Genomic DNA, 22,260 nt, shown 5'->3' on the forward strand with positions numbered 1-22,260 from the left:
TGACGCACGATTAACATGCTGTTTGTGCCTGAACTGCTGTGTTTGTCAAAGAAAGTTGCATGTTGGCAGACTATGAAAAGTGAGGTAAAATGAGTGTAAAAGAGTGTTGGTGTGTGTACGGAACGTCTCTGTAAGAGTATTTGAAAGTGAAGTATAAGTTATAGCCTGACTGCACTACAGTATATGGGCGCTGTCTTAGTACTGCCTGTTGTTTTTTGTTTTCCTTTCACTGGGTTGTTGGGTGTTTTTACAAGCCTTTATGTGTAATGTTAATCACAATTATATTTTTTGCGAATGATATTTGAATGATGGACAGTTGACCTTACCAATGCCTACTTGTTGTTTGTTTTTTATACATTAAAGTCCATTTTGTGTTGAACTGTTTAAAAAAAGAAAAACAATGTTTGCATAAAACAAACATTACACACGCTCATGTTAATAAATGTATTACCTTTAAAATAATATTTCAAAGGTACACTTATAAATACAAGCTTCGTTCTATTTGTGATTAATCGTGAGTTAACCACGGGCATCATTTGATTAATTGTGATTAACTATTTTAATCGATTAACAGGCCTAATAATATTACAATGATATATCACCATTAAGTGTGCTGATAATAATGGAGAATTTTGAAAAGTCACCAATAATTGATTAGGTATGAAATCTGGATTTTTGAAGTATTTCACTTATTCACTATCAAACAAATGGTTTTAGATGAACACTAACCTTCATTATGTACAATGTATGTCAACTGTATAATACACTGAAGTGCGAAAGGAAAGCTACTTAAGGAATTACCTGTGCAGCTTCTCAGATCAGGCATCAGAGCGTATCCGGCATGGCAGCTACACTCATAACTGCCCTCTGAGTTGGTGCAAAACGTTTCACAGCCGCCATTCTCAATGGTGCACTCATCAATGTCTGAAAATAAAAGCACAGGAAATAAACATGTGAGATACTGCTAACACGCATTGCCTCAATCCTATACGAACCCAAGTACATGGGAATATGTACATGCACATGTACATTACCCACCCACACAGTCCAGCCTGTCCTCCGTAGACTTGTAGCCGGTGTCACAGACACACTGGTAACGTCCAATCATATTGACACACTGGCCATGTCTGCACAGCTTGTCACTCAGTTCACATTCGTTGATGTCTGTGAGAAAACAAATCATATTTTACTGAAGGAAAAGTCAACTCTGAAGTGACTGGTGTCATGTCCATTGTAGTCATTTGTAGTGGGTCAGTTGTTACATAAATGTAAATACTGTTGGATTCCATCTTGCCAAATGTGAATACATTGTTCTCTTAAGTTCTTTGCATTTTAGATGTTGATGTATGATTTTGTTTATCTAAGCAAAGTGTCATGGTTAAAGTTAAATGTAACATCACAGTTCAATTAAATCACATTTTACAAATCATTTGACCTTGTGGTCATTTTGGTGGAAGTACAAACTACTGGGTATCTTAGCATGACATATCAAGTGTCTCATGCGGTGCTTTGGACTGTCACACTATTTTATTGTGTGGTCTGTAGTTTATATTGGCCAATACATCCATAAAATACATAAACTGTACATCTTGCATATACAAAGACTTAAGTCACTTGGCCAATCCATTTAGCTAAAGAAAACATTGAGGCAGAAGGACGGAAAAGAGACAATCCATACATATCAATCCAGCTATCCATTCATTGACAAAATGAATGAGGGCATCAAAGTTAAGAGAGAAAAGTTAGAAATGGTTCACCCAGCTCTACACCCCGTCAACCTCATCACTTACCTAGACATGCAGAGCCATCAGGAGCGATCTCATGTCCATCAGGACATACACACTGGAAGCTACCTTCAGTGTTGACACATTCACCTCCTCGGCACAGCAGAGGGTTACGCTCACATTCGTCGATGTCTGATGGAGGAAGAATAAAAACTTGGAGATTCATGCAAAATAAAAGTTGTCTGTCTGGAAGTAAGAATCATTACATTTGGCTTCCTTTATTTACACAACCTGCGTTTGTGTTGTTGTGTTGCCAGTCGTGGGCCAACTTCAGCCAACACAAGCACTGAGACGCACCATTTTGAGAGGACTTTGCTCAAAAATATTAACCAGGTTGGCCAAACGCAATTCAGAACAGAAATAAGTATTTTTTCAGATGGTAGCACTAACTCTTCTAGCTGCACATAAATTCATTTTTAATGGGAGCCTCTATGTGCAATATTGTGCACTGAGGTCAAGTATGTAATAAAAGGCAATTACCTCTACAGTGCCATGAAAACATTTGTATGAAGGACTGCATGGATTGTGTGCCACATGGGGGTTTACATTATGAGTACAGTTTCAGGTTTGACATGTTAGTTCATTCAAGGCTGTTCTGTTAATGTATATGTGCAGTGAAAGAAAATACTCCTCCATAGCCACACATGTACCCAACATATACATATATACTGTAACTTTCTGTGTGAGTGAAGGAGGATTTATCACTCACCCATGCAGTTTTTCATCATCATGAAGCCACTCTCGTATCCTTCAAAACACTCGCACTCAAAATCTCCTGGAGTGTTGATACATCTGCCTGGTCCGCACAAGTCGGGAGAGATGCGGCACTCATCTATGTCTATGAGGATGGAGAACAAGGGGAAGCAAGGAAAAAAAGTTAGAGAGTTGCCACTATTCAAAGTAATGAAGTATGGATATAGCAAATAAATATATAAAAATGCAATGCATACTAAAGCCACAATGTTGTGATTCTAACTTCAAATTATATGTTAAACAAGCTAATCAGACTGAAGATGCAACCAGACCTGTTTGAACACTGAATTTGAGCAAACGCGTTATAACAATTTTGCAGTAATTACAGCTGGCACATTTAAATGTAACATGGATCTGTGTAGTATCACATTGACCTAACATGTGTTAAGTTGAAGTAAGCCAGTTACGATCCCAAAAGTATTCCATCTTTCGTTGCTTACCCGTGCAGTTTCGTTCATCGGAATCCAGTGCGTATCCATTATCACAACGACAACGAAAGCTTCCAATGGTGTTCCTACACCTCCCGTTTGAGCAGAGTGTGTTTATCATCCTGCATTCATTTATATCTGAGCGAGATCAAGGGACAAAGATGGGTGAGAGACAGGGTAAACTTCCATGTATTGTATGTATCCCCTTGTGGGTGGCCCTTATACCTTTGAGGAAGGGTCTTCCATTGATGAAGTCACCCCGGTGGGAAAAGCCTGGTCCTCGAGGACAGAGCTGGGCATATTCTGGAGTACCTTTCTCAGGACATTCATCACACTCTGGGCCCCAGGCCACACCCACTGAGCAACAACAAGCATCCACGCGGTGTCTCCCCGAGATAGGCGTTCCACAGCGCTCATCCTCATGTGTTAAGTAGCACTGCTCTGTACGCAAGTCTAGAAGAAACAGGCAATATGAAGCAATTGATTTTCTGCACGGGTCGAATCCGGGAAAACATTATGCAGGACTACAAATTTGTGGTACTGACCGATGCAGGTTCTGCCGCTGATATCAACTGTCATCCCAGGGGGGCACTGGCAGAAAAATGAGCCATGTGTGTTGACACACTTGCCATTGATACACACTCCAGGAAACACTTGACACTCATCCACATCTGAGAGTCAGCAGTGGTAAAAAAAAACAGCTTCATCAGGTTCTACTGTTCTCATTATGTTTTTATATGTGTTCCAGATGTATCAAAGCACATCTTACCTTCACATACATTTCCTCGGGCTCTAGCAAGGCCCTTACCACAGATTGGATCTGAAAATGACACACAACCCGCATTTAAGATGACTTTGTGAAAAGAGCTAACTTTCAGCTCATTAGACAGCTTACCTTTTGTACATTTCTCACAAGGGCTGTTCCAGGCCACTCCTAGTGTGGCACAGCAGTGGGACTTGAGTGTGGCCCCATTGATGTTGACTTCACAGCGATCATTTACCATCTTCAGCCAGCAAGTACTCTTAGTCGTCTCTAATTCAGCAGACAAACAAACCCCAAATTGAATTATTTGTAGACCAGCACAAGAATGGTAATTTATCATAATAGGAACTTAAACTTACCGATACATTCAAGCCCAGAGCTGTCCAGCGAACTGCCAGTTGAACACAAGCACACAAATGACCCTTGGCTGTTCACACAGTCTCCGTTGACACAAGGATTTGAACTGCACTCATCCACATCTGTGACAAAGAACATGACCAATATGATTGATCCACGAGTCACCCATAGTAGTTGACATAGTATTTATTGTATTTACTAAAAGTGAATGCATCACAAACCCTCGCAGACATCTTTTGCTGGATTAAAGGTGTATCCTTTGGGACACTGACAGGTGAAACTTCCCGGTGTGTTTCTACACAGGCCGTTATCGCACAACTGCCTATTCATCAGACATTCATCAATATCTGAAGGAAAACACATTTATTAGAATTTTGCTCACCTGTCTATTTATTATTTTCCCAATGTACAAAGACAAATAGTCACTTACCAATGCAGTTTTTGCCCACCAGGTCTATCTCAAAGCCTTCATTGCAGTTACATGTGTATGTCCTCAGCATGTTCTCACACACGCCATTCTGGCAGAGGTCCGGATCAAGGGCACACTCGTTAATATCTAAGAAAACAAACAATAGGCTGTCATACCTCAATGTATAAACATATCAACACTGATTCATAGCGTTGAATCCAGACCCGACAACACTGAATTTGAGACATAATTAAGACATAATATAGAGAGAGTCACATCGTATAGTAGTACTTCCGACGCTGGCTTTTCCATCATCAATGTAACATTACTGACACCAAGTGACCAGTCTAGACTACTACGTGTTTTGAAATGCTGTATTCTGCACACTGCATGAAAGGGTTTGCAGCAGGAGGATCGAGCCTCCTCAACACAAGAGCATAAGCCAAGTTTCAGAGACTGAACTCGGAACTGAAACCAGCAAAATAAATATGTACCCGGTCAGCAACTGATCTTTGATTTTCATATTTTATACTGACATTTTTGAGACAACCTGGAATACTTTACAGAGTTTCTTTGACCCTATTGAGTTTGGTTGTCCCTATTGAGAGGCATGAAAAGGGAAGTAGCAACATTATAATTAACTTATGTAGTTGTGATGCAATAATAGAAACTAAGCACACTGTGGCATGCATACCTCTTCCATCTCCAGTTGTGCCGACGCCATTTGGACACAAAACCAGGAACTCAGCTGCAACACAATACAGTTTGGCCATTAAAAAAACAAACAAGCTATTTATTACCATGTTATTATCCATTTAGGTTATTATTCATTTTGCCTGAGTGGTATATGAAGATGCCCCCTTTGTGTGGTGCACTGTTGGCGTTTTCTGTGCGGTAATTTTAATTGGTGGTGCTTGGTGATTTTCTTCTAACTAAGGTGTCAAAGTAGGCTCAGTGTCTGAGTCATCCCAAGTCATGTAGATGTGTTTTGAATGAAAAAGGATGGGAGGTAGCTCTGTATGTGATTTTAAAGTGCTTACCAGAGCTTTGTGGTGGGCATGGTTGGCAGGGCTCCCCATAGGCATACTCGGTGTTGGAACAGCAGCACTCAGATTTGGTCACAGCGCCAAACAAAGGCCGAACACACTGGCCTCGCTTGTAACCACCATAGCACGAGCTGCGCATGTGTGTGTCTGTGTCATATGAACATACCGAGCAGAGTGAGTGTTTGAGAGATGAGGCAGAAGAAGAGACGAGAGGGAGTAAACAAAAACAGTGGGAAAACATGAAGCATTCTCCTGCGCTGAAATCATCCTGGTGAGAGCTCATCCTGACCAAACAACAACACTTTTCCCAGACAATACTTATTAGGCACTACACAATAATGTCAATTGTCAAAATTAAAACTACTGTTTTTAATTACGATAACCTCCTTACTATTGTTGATTAGGAAAATAAGCAATAAATTTGCGATGCTGTCAGCAATGAGCACAATATTGTCATTGAATATACAGCAGACTAAAGAAGTTCCTTACCGACACAGACCCGTCCATCCAGCCCCACCGCCATTCCCGCCATGCATTCACAGCGAAAAGATCCTTCTGTGTTGACGCAGTGGCCGTTCATACACATACCTGGAGTCTCACACTCGTCAATGTCTGAAAGAAGACAAAACAGTGGGATTGGGCTATATCTCATCACTGACAACTGTTTTCCATTGAAGCGACATGAAAATATTTGTGTTAATCCACTTTCTGTCAACGCATGCAATCAAAAATGGCAAACAACCAGATAGCAATTCTGAGGTAGTAAAAATGTTCTGCTGAATCAATTTCCAGTACTGTACTTTAGGGTATTACTTGACTGATTGAAAGTTGCAGTCAAAGCTGTGGCAGGATTTCAATCCCATGAACTCTCATTACGGATCATAATCTTGAGCATATCACGATGATGATCATGATAAACCATGATTCCACAAGCGTGCAGATGGTTTTCAGTTTTTGGAGGGAGACTCCTGGGACCCTTCTGACTCACGTTTCATAAATGATCACATACGTCAGAACACACCCAATGACTTAACTAGGTCAGCATCTCCATACCAAAGGCCAAGTGGAACAACATGACTGCAACTCAGCTATGACAGAATATGTTAACAATTCTAATCTTCATGATTTTTGGTAAAGAGGGCACTGAGTTTGTAAATGATGAGTGCGTTTCCAATTTCAAGTAATTTTTCCATTGAGGTACCAACCACAGTAGCTCAGGACAAAAATGGTCAGGGAGAACAGGACAGAACACCAACCTCAGGATGTTGATGTGTTAATGTCTTCTCTTCTTTGTTACATTCATTGCTACACAATGTTGTGTTGGTATGATTTCAAATCAATCAATCATTGACATCGCTATCACAACCCTGTCTACACAACCCACAATGAGATCTCAAGCAAGATCCGGCTGATAATCTTGACTATTACACTACAGCACTGTATTTACTTACTACTATGAATTATTATCTGCAGTTTCAAGAAAGTAATCTAATCAAATCCAATCCTTAACATCTAAGTCAACTAAGAGGTTAGCAGAAAGCTGCTTGAATGGTTAATGCCCCAGTGTCCCAATGCCCCAAGTTCCTTTCCCTGTACATGACTATGTTTATGAAGGGCTGGCTGCTGGTGAACGTCAGCCCAAAGCAGGCGAGCCCCAGCTGGGATCTTGCCAGGATGCTCAGGGATATTTTTGAAAGGCTTTTTAGAGGATTTATTTATCCTTAGGATTCTAATAACAGAAATACCATCACACTAGGCATGTGGCCACCTACTCACAGTACACTAACCATAGCAAAGTGAAGATGAATATGTTTAGATGAGAGTAGAATGATGTTACCAACTCACCCACACACATGCGTCCACTGGTGTCAAGTAGGTAGCCGGGTTTACAGATGCATTTGAAGCTGCCATCCTCATTGATGCATAGTCCATTGAGACACATGTTTCGGATCAGGCACTCATCTTGGTCTGGGGACCATCACAAATAAGTTAATGAGCTGTCCACCAAATAATCATTTTTGCAGCCATAAAATGAATCATTAAAAACACAGATGAACAGAACTGCACAAAGCTTCTATTATACATCTTGGGTCTTTAATTTGAATGCAATGGCAACAAAACTGAGCATTATTATATCTGTAATGGCAGTCTTTGACGTGTCCATGTAATGTTTCCAATTCTTTCATCAACGTATTTCATTTCATTGTGTACTTAAAATGAATGGAAACAAATACATGACTGCGACATAAAATCCTGTGACACAAATTATTTGGAAAAAGATTGGTACTGGTACATTAAATATAAATATTTTATAGTTAAATATAGTTTATAGTCAAAACCCCAGCATGACTCGTTGCTCAATATAACACTGAAATGGTCTTTAAACACTATGTCCTTAAAAGCAAATGCCTCCCTTAAGGAATGGATTGAAACAGCAGCCCAGTCAATTAGATATGACTATGCCGACTTCAATGTAAAAAACAGAACTTTTCCAACTGTTCTACTCCATAGGTGCCGATGTGGTGACTGACCTTGACAGTTTTTACCATCAGTTGAGATCTCAAAGCCGGCATTACAGACACAGTGGAAGCTGCCCTCAGTATTCACGCAGCGGCCGTTGTTGCAGATTCGTCCATTAGCGACACACTCATCCAGGTCTAAAAAAAAACAGACCAGCAGTTACAAACTGTACATCCTACGATGTATGGCTGTTTGTGTGTGTGTACACGTGCATGCTCACCTCTGCACTCAGTCTTGGTTGCTGTGGACTGGAATCCAGCAGGACATCGACACATGTAAGAACCAGGGGTGTTGACACACTCTCCATGTGCACACGGGTTTCTATCACATTCATCTTCATCTGTAGTAGAAATAGCAATTGTTTTTTATCTATATGTGTCAACTGTGTATTGTCTGAAAACATGTTGAATTCCACAGTGACTTACCAACACATACACCTCTCGTGTCCAAAGTAAAGCCCATGTTGCACGCACAGCGATAATTTGCACCTGGCAGGGGGATGCACCGGCCATTTGGGCAGATATTACGGTAGGCCTGGCAAATGTTGGTGATATTCTGGGTTTGGATGATAACCTGGCCTGAAATATATGTCAATGTATCAGTTGTAATTATTTCATCATAGAATATACATATATACCGTGGTATGAAAAAGGTTGGGGCACCCCTGGTAATTTTCAGGATCTTCCTTTATAAATCACTGGTTGTTTGGATCAGCAATTTCAGTTAAATATATCATATAGCAGACAAACACAGTGATAGATGAGAAGGAAAATTAAGTTTATAGAATTTACAGAAAGTGTGCAATAATTATTTAAACAAAACATAACATTGGGCGGTATGCATGGTGGATGAAGAACACATCATTCCAAGACAAACACTTGCCACCCACAGTAACATTTGGTGGTGGTTCCATTATGCTGTGGAGCCAGTGCAGGTACTGAAAATCTTGTTAAAGTTGAGAGTTGCATGGGTTCCAATGAGTATAAGAAGATTCTTGCCAACAATGCTCAAGAATCAGTGACAAAGTTAAGTTGCGCTGGGGCTGGATATTTCCAAAACGACAATGACCCTAAACACTGCTCAAATTCTACTGAGGCATTCATGCAGAGGAACAAGTACTGGAAAATCTGTGGTGTGATTTAAAGCGGACTGTCCATGCTTGGAAAGCATCAAACCTGACTCAACTGGAGATGTTTTGGAAAGAAGATTGGTCAAAAATACCTTCAACCAGAATCTAGAACCTCATTGGAAGCTATAGGAAGCGTTTATTTCTGCAAAACGAGGATCTACTAAATATAGATGTCATTTTTTTGTTGGGGTGCCCAAATATATGTACCTGCCTACTTTTGTTTAAATAACTTTGTTTGTTTGTTTACACTTTCTATTAATCCTTTAAACTTCATTTCACTTCTCACCTATCACTGTGTTCTGCTATATGATACTATATTTAACTCAAATGTCTGATCCCAACAACCAGTGATTTATAAAGGAAAATCTTGAAAATTATCAGGGGTGCCAAAACTTCATACCAATGTGTGTGTATATATTTATATATATATATATGCAAAAGCAGCAGCATACCAGGAGGAGGCTGTATTGGTGGTACTGGAAATTGCACTGAACCAAGACCATTTCCGTTTCCTGGGATTGGGCCATAATTTGGTGGTCGAATTGGCCCTGGTCCCTGGTCCGGACCAGGATATGGCAGTGGGTAGATAACCGGTTGGTCAGGGGTCCCCGGGACAGGTCCAGGACCACCATTAATACTGGGTAACTGGATACACAGTTTCTGGTATTCGTCTAAATGTGGGACAAGAGTAAATGGCTTAGCTGACATGAGGACATATTAATGAGACGTTTTATGTAACACTTCATCACTAATCCCACCTGTTCCACGGATGGGGCACATTTCTGGGGTGGAGCCATCGGACCAACATCGCCCACTATCACAGCAGCACTGCATTTTAGTCAGCAACTGTGAATTTTGGTTGGCACAACGCCCGTTCAGTAAGCTGGCATAGCAGTAACCACCTCGAGTGTCTATGGGAAACCACATGGAACAAAGTCAGTGGCAACGATGTAACATGTTGTATGCATGGTGAGGAAACAAAATTTACAAAACATTTTCAGTCATTTACAAGATGGACCTCCCTGGCACTGTGCATCAGGATGACTAAGGTTCTCTGCAAAATAAATATATTGAGTTATGTTTCACACCCACACTTCCTGTGGTGAGGTTTAACTTAGGAACATGTGCTGGGTCCTTCAGGCAAAAGTGGGACTCAAACCAAAATGTTTGGTACACGAGAGAACGCTTTAGACATTCCATTCTCAAAAACATCCTTTCATGGAGGAGTAGCATGAACGTCTGTTTTCATACTGTATGAGGGTGTGAGTACATTTAGTGAACCACTATCCCATATTCTTAACAACAGTTTTTTGGCTCAAAGTGAGTTCAATCAGAATTATATTAATTGTACTGTTTCAATACAGTATTACCACTGTGGCTGTTGGTTTTGTTTTGTTTTTATTTCTACTATGGACTTTATGGCTGTCCTTTAAGCACATTTAAGTACACAGTATTATTATTTCATGTCAAAAATGAATGTCAATGTCAATTTCTTTTCCTAGGACTGCCATGAAACATAAGAAAAACAAATTTGGCTAACATGTCTGACTAAGATAAAGTAATAATTAAAATTTGGGAAAATCAAGGCAAAAATCTGTAACTGATTAAATAATGTATTTAAAAATCGGACTTCAGGCAGCTCATTGTTGAGATACTAGACACAAGCAGCTGAACACATTTCTACTAGCTGAAGCTACAAACAGACGTTTGCAGGCAAAAAAAAAATGCATACAGATGCAATGGAAATAAAATGATTACCACTGACCGTCTCATTTATGGTGTAGTTACAAAATATTACTTATAGTACAGTGATAGCCAAGCAATGACTGAGACTGCAGCATACAGATTGGATATTTAGACCTGAAAAAAAGACTCACCTATACATCTGGACCCATCCACTGACACAAAGTATCCTTGAGGGCACTTGCAGAAGTAGCTGCCGACTGTGTTTGAGCATTTACCCGTCCCACAGACACCCGGAATGTTGGAGCACTCATCGAGATCTAAGCAAAGGAGATGACTCATCAAAATTCATTTTCTGTTTGTTTGGAGCACAGCTAGAAATTTTTTAAAGGCTTGTCAAAAACATGTACATTATGTGTGGTGCTTTGTCACAAAGCAATAATCAGACATAAACTTTACCACAGTTAATACTTTCATGTTGTTAATTAAACCTTTAACTCAAGTACTGTCATTTTTGTTCTTTGTCGTGATTAAATTGAATATGCTTGTCTAGGGTTAATTCTTACCTTCACATTTCTGTGACACTTCATTGAATTTGTGTCCAGCCGGACATTTACATTCAAAGGATCCCACCGTGTTGATACAGTTTCCTCCCTGACATATGCCAGGGATTGCCTGGCACTCATCCACATCTGTGTAAGCACAACATATGTATCATTAATAGTTATCCTTGTATATACAGATACATGACAGATAATATAAGTAGGGATGCTCCAATCAGGATTTTATGCTGCCGATTCCGATCATCCAGGAATGAAATTATCTGACACCATCACATGGATTAATTATACCATCAATCCATTTTCTATGCCGCTTATGCCGCTTCGTTAGGGTCGTGGGGGGTATGCTGAAGTCTATCCAAACTGACTTCGGGCAAGAGAAGGGGTACACCCTGGACTTGCCGCCAGCCAATCACAGGGCACATATATACAAACACTCATTTTGATACCTATGGATAATATAGAGTCACCAATTAACCTAACATGCATGTTTGAGGAATGTGGGAGGAAACCGGAGTACACGAAGAAAACCCACGCATGCACAGGGAGAACATGCAAACACAGAGATGTCCAAGCGGAGATTCAAACCCAGGTCTTCCTGATCTCCTGACTGTGTGGCCTACATGCTATCCACTCGTCCATCATGTTGCATTTGCATTAATCAGACATTTTTCCATTTATTTATGATGAGTGCTATTAACCAGGGCTGCAATAGTACTAGCCACAGGTGATTGCCATTGATACTTGATACAATTGGTTTTTCGCAAAAATTGGACAATACTGATAAGTCGCTAATCAATTGGAGCATCCCTAAATATTAGTACACATGTTCATTTCCAGACTGAAAAATTACAGAGATTCATTCATGTGTGTTGAACCAAAGGATAAGAAGGCATTGGAGGAAGAGGAAGATCAACAAGAAGCACACTAATAAACATATTCATCCATTCAATTTCCAGTGTATAAACCGCCACTTTTTTGTCACGCTTTGAACTCTGCAGCTTGTACAGTGATGTGGCTGGTTTCTAGCTAAAAACTACATTTTCCATAATGCTTAGTCTTGGTTGCAAGACTGCAGCTTCACATCTTAAAGTAACTTTAAACAAGTGAAGAATTATTACAGCTTCTGTTTGGACTGCTCGGACTGCCAACTGTCCACTATCACCAGTGGATTTCAAAAGGCTGGACTACATATGTAATGAAGAGGATAGCTCAAGCTAAATGGCTAATTTGCCTTGAGAAAAAGTGACAGAGCGGCAACCAAAAGGAGAGAGAGGCTGACAAAATGTGTGACGGAGGAATTATGAGGATCCAGATCACAGTGACCCTGAACAGGATAAATCAGGTATAACATTTCCATAATTTATGGTATATTAGCCACACCCACTGGTGCAACTGTTCTGCAATGGACAGTCTTCGTTAGAGGTATCAAGTTGAAACCCTCCAGGCATTTCAGACCTGATGCTGTCTGAGAGCACTCCAACATCCCCTGGGTCCTGGCTCAAGTCTGCATCTCCTGTGGAGGTTGCAATGTTGTTGGGTCTGGAGAAGGCAGGCAGGCCAAAGGACGCCTTTCCAGGAATGAGCTCTCCCACATGGCGCCGCCACTGACCCGTGTTACAGACTCTGACAGTCCCAGCACAGTGGGGGTCTGCGGGCATTCCATACACATGTGGGAGGCACTGCCACCCACCCCAATTTAACCCAATTAGAACTAATCCTCTGGAGAGGGGATGGTTGGTAGAGACAAGGGGGTGAAAGACGAAGTTGGTAATGGTAGACAAGGAGGTGGAAAGAGTTAAAACGCAGCAGACAAGTCAAGCAGAACTTTTCTTGCAAAGCAAAAGCAAAACGTCAAAACAGAAAAGGAGATTGAGGCATAGACTTTACCTTGGCATGCTCCTGTGCGGTGGTTTGGTATGAAGCCTCTCCGGCATGGGTGAGGCTGGGCTGGGCACATTTCACACGGGTGACCCCATGCCCGTCCCACTGTGGCGCAGCACAGAGTCTTTGTGCACACAATACCCGTGAGCTGGCCTTGACACATCTGGTTGTTAACCGAAGCGAAGCAGGGCCCGGTACGATAGTCTGTGAAGGCAAAGCAAGCATGAGTGCAACCAATATGGTCAAAAAAGAAAGGTACTGGTTGCCAAAGTGGAGTGTGCATACCCCCGGGGGTACACTGATAGGGGGTATGTGAGTGAAAAAAAATAAAAACAATTCCCAACTAATACTCACAATTACGAATGCACCTAAACGTCTCATGGTGCAAGAGGACAGAGCACAAAGATGTTCATTGCTGTGTGTATCATACGGTATGAAAAAATAAGTAAGCTTGACGACACAACAGGGGGAGGTGTCCATAGATTCAGCTTGGCGCAGTGACAATTTTGTACAGTGTGCCGGAGGTGCGCTGAAAACTCACCAGCTCTGACGTGGTCTATTCTCAGGACAGTGGTAATTTTGTTGACAGGTGTGCAGTGCGCACATGTTTGTGTGTCAGGCACATTTCAATGCAATAAACAATCACAGCAACCACTATTTAATGTAACCGTCTGAACCAGCATATACATTTGTATCTATATTAATTGTCCCATCACATCTAATGTCAGATCACTCATATTAGCCAGTAGGGAAAACGTCCACCTCCCTAAGGCTGCTGTCTGACTGACAAGGTGTGTTAATGTAGCACAAAGCTCATTCCCTTAATCCCGAAGTGTGCATGCATTTATCCACATACATCACCCCCCCCCCCCTCTCAAAACCACCCAAAGTCCCAACAATAAAATCAAAGAAACTTATTAGGTGAAAGATTTGGAGGGCGGTGAGACGGTGAAACAATGATAATGGCAGTGGGCAAAAGAAAAAGGAGAAAAGTTGTCCCTCAAGAAAGAATTTGGACTGGATCCAAAAGCAAAAAATCATTTCCACATTTCACAGCAGACAACAGACAGCAAAAGGAAAGCCAGAGACAAGTTCCAACAGTGCAGTTGTTTAAAACAAACGACACATTGTGTGTTTCCCATGTGGACCTGGGTCCGGCCCAGTCCCGTCACGTGCACCACAGCCTCCACGGTGCCTCTGCCTCTGGCAGCAACTCTATGTGAACTAGAACTAGGTCATCTGTCCTTCTACTTTTCCCTCCCTCCTGCTTAGTCTCTACTGCAAATGTATGCTGTCGATTGTTTAACTCCTCCCTCTTAGCAACCTCAAGAGGACATTAATACATATATACGTCATTTAAAAAAATTGCACAAACCCCCTTGGGTCTTCTGTGGGGACTTAAGCAACCCAATCCGCCTCTTAATACCACCACTATCACATCACAATTATACAGACTAGGGTTGGGCGATATGGACCTGAGCATATATCATAATATTTCATTCATTGAGCTGAATGAAGTATCAGAATACTATTTTACAAACAACTCTCAGTATGTTACAGTGCAGTTATACACCACTGCAAACCACAACCACAATAAAAAAAAAATCAGATCCACTCAAGGCACTGGTTTGTGTTTATCGAGACCAAATTGACACACAAAATTTGGACTTTTAAATCAAAGTTGGTCCAATAGCGAGCCAAAATGAGTATTAGTACAAATTAACACCATCTCTATCCTTTTGCATGGAATGACATACAATACAGTACGTTACCATTGTGTTGCAAGATTTTTTACATTACAGTCATTACATTTATAGAAATAATAATAACAAAAGGATATTTCATGTCATGATCCCATGGCATTATTTAGGTGAAATACGGTCCTTATAGTGATTATATTGTTCACAGTTATACTAAATTAACCATTGCTACAAGTGTTATGTGGGCAGTAAAGACACAAATGTTTAGTGAATTTAAGTTAAATACAAATGTAGTTCTGAGATAAACAGGGAGAGGCTGAAGGCTGGAGGGGGAAAAGTGGTGGTGTCATTTCATCTGTCCTCTCACTGTTTCTCTCTGAACTGTGAGCAGCTGGAGGATCCACCCATTGCCTGTTCAGCTGGGAGTGCTCGCACGTGTCCACACACACACACACACACACACACCCACACACAGTCGGAACTAAAGTCCTGACGAGCTCATCTATAGTCTAGCCAATGATGATCTCAAAACAGACCAAAACTTACAAGAATGTTTTGCTCTTTGCTTCACTGCTCTACTTTCGGAAAATCATTCACAGCTATTCGGAAAATCGTTCACATGCTCTCAGTGCAGTTTCAGTAAACATGCACCGTGATGTGGAAGTGGAGGGTTAATTTCTAACTCAAGGCAAGCTATTTAATGTCTGCACCAGTTCCAGATACTTTGGAACACAATAGAAATGTCCGCCTCCCCGAGGATTGGTACGTTTATGCACAACAACAACTTCGCCAAGCAGGAAGTGGCTCTAAAAAGTTCCCTGGATTAACTCCAAGTTGCACAAAAACATATGAACAACTATTTCATAGCCACTCTTCCTAGATGTCCACCTTTCTCTGGTTTTACTAATTTGTTGCACACCAATAATAAGAGTACTTGCACAGTAGAATAGAGGGGTGTCCAAAGTCTAGTGTGCGGCCCAATTGCAGCACACAGCTAATTTTTTTACAAGCCTTTGGTGTGTGTAAACCTTTCCATGGGCTGCATAAGAACCTTATGAAGGAGGAATATCATAATACTTGTCTGTATTGAGGCAACAGAAATGTTTTCATGTCCCCCTGAATTGAAATACTACTTTTTTTACTCTATTTTCCCATTTTGCCTTATTTTATTTCTACAATGCCCTCACTGATCAATAAGTGCAGGATTGAGAGCTGATGTGATGTGTTAGGGCAAAATATTTTCATTCTCTAAATAACTCGCCAAGCGGCTGTCAATTTCAGATTCAACAACTCAGATTTATTTTATAGTGCATTGGAAAAAAATTCATACAATTTCCTGAAATGGGAGAAATTCCATCTACTCCTGGCTCCTTTCAACGATGTTTCGACGTTTCAGCTTACAATAATACTTACACTGTCTTTGGCTGCCTTCAGGTCAAGAAAAGAGGGTTCTTGATATCGCTATTTGGCTTGGTTACCATGACAACATATCCTAGGCTGCTTGTCTTGGCTCCGTCTGTGCCTTTTTGCTCATATATACGTCCTAGTGCCAGCCTGATTGTGTGCGACACTTTAGTTAGCATGTTTAGTTGCATCCAAGGGATAAAAAAATACTCCATTAATTTTGTCAAATGTATGTGTAGTGTATGTATTTAGCATGCAAACATATAACAAATGTTTCCTTTCAGACCTCGGATCTGTAGCTTCTTAGGTCTTGTCCACACAGGGAAGGCTCCTGGGATTTCGTTTTTTTTTTTTTTTTGGCGGGTTGAAAATAAATTGAGTCTACACAGTGTTGCAATAGTAAATAGTCAATAGGGATGAGCGAGTACACCACTGTCTGTATCTGTTCACCCATCAAAATGATCTGTATGCAATGTAAATTATATGACACCCTAATAACTTTCTCCATGGGACATACTCACTCTTGATCAGTGGTGGCTTATGCTTGCATCCTATGACTTAACTTTGCAGGCCGCATTTACAACTTGATATTAAGTTGTGGGCTGCGAAATGTGACCCCTGCTCAACAACATGCAGCCTTTGGGGGCAATTTTAATATTTTGACTTCCTCATGTAGCTTGTGAGGGTGGCTCTTCCACTGCAAACATAACATAACGTAACATATGGTATATCAACTAATACTAAATTAACAATACAAATTTTGTTATACAACTAGTAATTACGGTTGTGGACAGTTGGAGTGTGTGTTATGTACACTTTATCTTACACACACAAAGACACACACATGGGTTCGCACTGGCCTGGAACAGACAGACGCAATCTAATGAGGCATTTAAGGACATCACCGTCATTTTGTGTCCACTTTGTGTTCCTCACATGCTGCCTCATTTCAGCTCACGCTATCACCACAACCCGATGGATCTCGAATGCTTGGTAACGCTTCACTTCACTGAATGAGAGCAAGAAGCCCTCTGGATGCAATCTTCTGCCTTATGGACATTTCTGTCCGAGCCCACATTCCAGCCTAAATGACATTTAGAGGCAACAAAGAAAACATTGATGAGGTACCAGCCTGCATTTTTGGACCAGTGAGTCTTTCCTGGTGTTGTGGCCAAGCTGGTCAGGAGACAGCTGATGTGTTCACATCACAAGACAAACTTTTTCACGTCCCATGCTGACTACAGCTGATAGTCGGGTAACGTGTGTGGAGTTGTGTGCCTGCTAATAGGATAAAATCTAGTCGTAATGGGACACAGCTTCTTCTCAAGCATTCAAATGCAAGTGTTCTTCATTCAATCATCAAGGAAATTCCTGTGAAAGTGACTGAGACGTAGCCAAAACACAAACTTGTGGTCTGTTTTTGACTCAAACACAACATGAACTGAAATATAACATGGATAAGTCAAAATGTCTAATTTTTTAAGTCAAACTTTCTATAGATTAATCTTCAGGCTATAAAAAAATCAGAGAACATCTTTTTGGTCAAAGCAATTCTGAACAGCCAAATTATACTAGAAACTATAAAGGCTGAAAAACATCATTTAAACAAACTGAATCAAAAGAGGTTTGTTTTGCCAACTAAATGTCCAATATAACAACCCCAATTCCAAATAGCTGACATTGTCATGGAGACATCACTGCACAAGTTCAAATGGACAAGCAGCTCACTTCAATCGATGAAACAGACCACAAAACACAAAAATGTTACTCAAAAATCAGCCCACAGGCAATGTTCCATAAGAGTCACATTAAATATCAAATTATAGTTTATCAAATCAAAGTTGTGGTTCAATCCACAACTAAACACAGTATGTTTTGAATTTGTGCTTAGCATGCTAGCTTGTTAGCAAAACCCGCAGTGGCACAGTATCCTGCTACAACCAAAACTTGACTTAATAAATCAATATCAAGCTACTTGCTTTCCCGGTAGGCATTACCTCTCTGATATTTGATATTAAATACAGAATACGACCTATGTATTAATTTTGTGCTTTAACTTGAGTGGTGAATTGGGCCCCCATCGTATCCACCCCTTTATACCACTAATTATACCAATTCTACAAACCATCCGAAATATATGAAAATGCAATATAACAATGCATGGCATTATAAAACCATTATTACTAAAGCAAGAAACCCAGTTAACCTTATCTTCGACTACTAAACAACTCTAAACCTCTACACTACAACATTATTATCATTATGGATTATCGCCACCTTTTGCTTGTGACCTGGCAATGCAGTGAAGCTGAAATTGAATTGGACAAAAAAAAAAAAAATCGAGCATACACGTGCATCAAAGAGACACTACGCAGTGAAGATCAGAGACTGCTGGTAATAAATAAATACAGTTTCATGGAACAAATACTAGAAATTAAAAAACGGATGTCATTGGGACACACCTATTTCAACTATAGAGATATACTATTTGATATAGATGCTGTAATCATTATAATCATTAACATGTACAGTGATGTGTATTTATAACATAAAAACAAAAGTTTTCTATGCCTTAAATACAGAAATATTGAATTTATAAAAAAGGAATCCCATTTTGTGACAGTTGGGTCTGGAACCAATTAACAGCAATAAACCAGGCTTTACCATACAGAATAATTTACATACATACTATTGGTTCTCATATTTTGTGTCATGAAAGCGTTCGACAATGTCTGTCTATGTCAATTTGTGTGGACATATTTAAATAATAATAATAATAACACAGTAGACCAATTTGATGAGTTGACATAAGCGGGTTATACTGTATAAAATGTGTATATAGTATTAGTTTTGGTCTGGTAAACCTCAAACTTGCAAACTAAGTTGCTTACAGCATTGCTGTTGTCCAGTGAGCTATGATGCACGTGCAAGATAAATAACAAAAACAATTGTGTGCGTAAAGACCGCTGCCACATTTGAGAAATAACAACATTGTCCCATCCATCATTTGAGTCGCGCCACCTTTGAGGCCAAGCTTCCACACAGGAAAGGAATAGAAAGCAAAGTCACGTGTGCTACAGTGTGCTTCAGCAGATAAGGCCTGGTGCTAGCCCATCAGACAAGGAGACAGCGTCTATTAGCTGCAGGCTTAAAGAAAACAGAGGACAGTTTTTCCGCCAGACACATCTAACGGGCTCTTAAAGAGTGAACTAATTAGGAGCTCTGCTGACAATCCAAATATTAGTTTTACAAGGCCACTACTTTGACCTCGATCGGTCATCACCGCAGCAGACGTCCAGCGTGTCAACTCTCACACGTTTGACTCTTGAGATGTTGCACAGACATGTGTACTTTGGAGCATTCACAACCGCAAGAGGTTGGGAGGGCTTCAGTTAACAGAGAGCACACTTTTACAAAGGCAGTGCAAAGCCCCAGAGCATCAGTACAACAGTATATGTAGAAATTGATGGAATGGTTGTGCAATGAACCGCATGCGGTGGCACAAATAACCAGAAAGTAGCTTCAGTAGCAGAGGATGGCCGCAATTAAGCAACCTGCTATATATTGGAAACCATTCCATGGATGTGGAGTGAAGGAAGTAGACGACAATGTAAGAAAGCAATTTGTTGGTCATTACCTCTCTCACACTGAGCCCCGGTGAAGCCATAGGTGCAAACACATCTGTTGGGAGCAACACATCTTCCTCCATTAAGGCAGCCGTTTTCACAAACCGCTGGACAGAAAGACACAACGGTTACGTTTTGCTGGCAAAATCAACATTCTCATTCACTTTGAGCATTGATTTTCTTGTTCGGGGGGGTTACATTATACATTATAATTACATTATACATTATATGTTTTATCTCAAGAGGGAGTTCAGTTTGATTTGTAACTTGCATGTGCAAGTGTGTGCACCCGTCATATACATATACATAAATATTCATATATCTAAATATAGTAAATATATATATATTCTATATTGATAATAAAAGGTAGGTCTTTGGGATTGCTAATTTTAAAAGTTGCTTTGAATACATATGTAATACCGTATTTTCTGGACTATAAGTCGCTCCGGAGTATAAGTCGCACACAGCCAAAAATGCATAATTAGACAGAAAAAACATACATAAGTCGCACTGGAGTATAAGTTGCATTTTTGCAGGTAATTTATTTTACAAACCACTTGACCAAAACAGACATTACATCCTCTAGTTCTAAGATATGCTAACACAATGGTTATTCAGCTACACAAAAAAAAAATAAACATGAACAGAAAAGGTGTCCAGTGTTTATGTAACATAAATATTTTTTCGCAGGAACAGCCAACCTATGAAAAAAGTGTGACTTATAGTCCGAAAAATACAGTACATAGTGTGTATACTCGAAGATTCCAGGTCCCCTATTATGCAAAATAGACTTTTTAATTATGTGTTAATAGTCATGTGTGTCCCTAGAGTCTGTCTATGATCACCAAATGTGACAAAACTCTATTATATCCCTCACTTGAGTTGAATTTTGCAGGACAAATTACAGTGAAAAGTGGATGAAGCACACAATAGAGCTTTTCTTTCAAAGGCGTGTTCCCAGTCAGGAGGGCAAAAATGTATAATTGACCATAACAAGATGAAAATTCTGACTATTGGCTATTTGAATAAAGTGGATGAATTTGCCAAAATTCAACAAGAAGATATTCTTTTTTTTGGTCCTATGTTGCAAGTTTAATTATGAACTGTGTTTTAGTACCAAATAAAATTTTAGTGTTACAGTATCTTTGCGTTATGATATAATCCATGCTTGTTTTCCTACTTTGCATGAATTCTGGGAAAATCTAAGCTATAAAAAAAACTTGACTTTTTTTCAGGCAAAAGATGTTATAACACTTACGTTGACCACAGTGGTTTCCCACATAGCCTTTCTGACAGAGGCAGTTGTCCTCAGCACATGTCCCCCCGTTCATGCATCGAATGTTACAGTGCTGGACTGTTGGCAGAGGAACACAAAATCAGAATTGTAATATAATTAAAATATACTTTTGTTGAAATTGATGGTGTATAAACAGAGGAGCACATTAGCTTAAAGGGATCTTTGTTGCAAGAAAGAAACATGTAGACTGTGGACCTCTACACATGTATCAGTCTTAGGTACACAACAGGTCACAATATTACTGTGATTGCTACAGACTAGGTCACGGCAACCAGTTCTGGGTGTACACAGATTCTGATCGCCAGAGATAAACAGGCTGGTTCTGAATGACGCACTAAGTGGGAATCAATCATCACGAGCAGCAATGTGTTTCAGTTAAGAGCAAGGCTGCATTAAATGGTTCCATTGGATGATGTACATTACCTATATTGTCCGATAAAACTCACATCTCCAAAATGATATTATGAGAGAGAGTTACACCAGCACCCACCCAGCTTAAAAAAAAAGTGTGAGCGCACCCTTCAGCACCCTAATGGAAGCCATTACGCTGGTTATAATGACTTCTATTGTGACAAGTAAGGACAGGGGACAAGCTGTTAACCAACCAGACTTGGATCCGCAGGACGTGGCGATCTGGCCATTGGGACAGGTGCACATGTTGGGTCTGGAGCAGAAACCATCGCCACAAGAACTGCGGCAGATTGCTGCAAAGAGTAAAGTGACACACTTTAACAATGTTCCATTTTACGAGTGTTTGTGGTGCGTGAGAATGAATTTAAATGATGCGTGGTTTTGAATTTCAGTTGCACATGGTGTTGCTTTAACTACGGTCCCAACCTCATTATGAACTCTTCACTGTAATAATTCAAAATCTCAATGCGGCTACAGTACAAATAGGGCCAAATCTTCTTTTAACC

At 40.3% G+C, this 22,260-nt stretch overlaps 1 protein-coding gene across 3 annotated transcripts in view; it reads right to left on the reverse strand.

Moving 5' to 3' along the window:
* Window positions 1-22,260, reverse strand: part of fbn1 (fibrillin 1) — a 63,503-nt gene that overhangs the window by 22,857 nt on the left and 18,386 nt on the right. For all 3 annotated transcript variants that reach the window (XM_058089481.1, XM_058089480.1, XM_058089479.1), the window contains 27 exons: window positions 21,949-22,047; window positions 21,305-21,400; window positions 20,058-20,153; window positions 13,323-13,520; window positions 11,439-11,564; window positions 11,067-11,192; window positions 9,948-10,100; window positions 9,642-9,860; window positions 8,486-8,638; window positions 8,281-8,400; window positions 8,072-8,197; window positions 7,386-7,508; window positions 6,030-6,152; window positions 5,535-5,687; window positions 5,189-5,242; window positions 4,516-4,641; window positions 4,307-4,432; window positions 4,088-4,207; window positions 3,861-3,998; window positions 3,735-3,785; window positions 3,511-3,636; window positions 3,191-3,418; window positions 2,978-3,103; window positions 2,494-2,622; window positions 1,791-1,916; window positions 1,039-1,164; window positions 802-924 (listed from right to left, as the gene is read on the reverse strand). In XM_058089481.1, the coding sequence (XP_057945464.1) occupies window positions 802-924; window positions 1,039-1,164; window positions 1,791-1,916; window positions 2,494-2,622; window positions 2,978-3,103; window positions 3,191-3,418; window positions 3,511-3,636; window positions 3,735-3,785; window positions 3,861-3,998; window positions 4,088-4,207; window positions 4,307-4,432; window positions 4,516-4,641; window positions 5,189-5,242; window positions 5,535-5,687; window positions 6,030-6,152; window positions 7,386-7,508; window positions 8,072-8,197; window positions 8,281-8,400; window positions 8,486-8,638; window positions 9,642-9,860; window positions 9,948-10,100; window positions 11,067-11,192; window positions 11,439-11,564; window positions 13,323-13,520; window positions 20,058-20,153; window positions 21,305-21,400; window positions 21,949-22,047 (3,510 nt within the window). The remainder of the gene's footprint in view (window positions 1-801; window positions 925-1,038; window positions 1,165-1,790; window positions 1,917-2,493; window positions 2,623-2,977; window positions 3,104-3,190; window positions 3,419-3,510; window positions 3,637-3,734; window positions 3,786-3,860; window positions 3,999-4,087; window positions 4,208-4,306; window positions 4,433-4,515; window positions 4,642-5,188; window positions 5,243-5,534; window positions 5,688-6,029; window positions 6,153-7,385; window positions 7,509-8,071; window positions 8,198-8,280; window positions 8,401-8,485; window positions 8,639-9,641; window positions 9,861-9,947; window positions 10,101-11,066; window positions 11,193-11,438; window positions 11,565-13,322; window positions 13,521-20,057; window positions 20,154-21,304; window positions 21,401-21,948; window positions 22,048-22,260) is intronic.

This window comes from Doryrhamphus excisus, chromosome 12 (assembly GCF_030265055.1).
Source record: "Doryrhamphus excisus isolate RoL2022-K1 chromosome 12, RoL_Dexc_1.0, whole genome shotgun sequence".
NCBI classification, from domain to species: Eukaryota; Metazoa; Chordata; class Actinopteri; order Syngnathiformes; family Syngnathidae; genus Doryrhamphus; species Doryrhamphus excisus.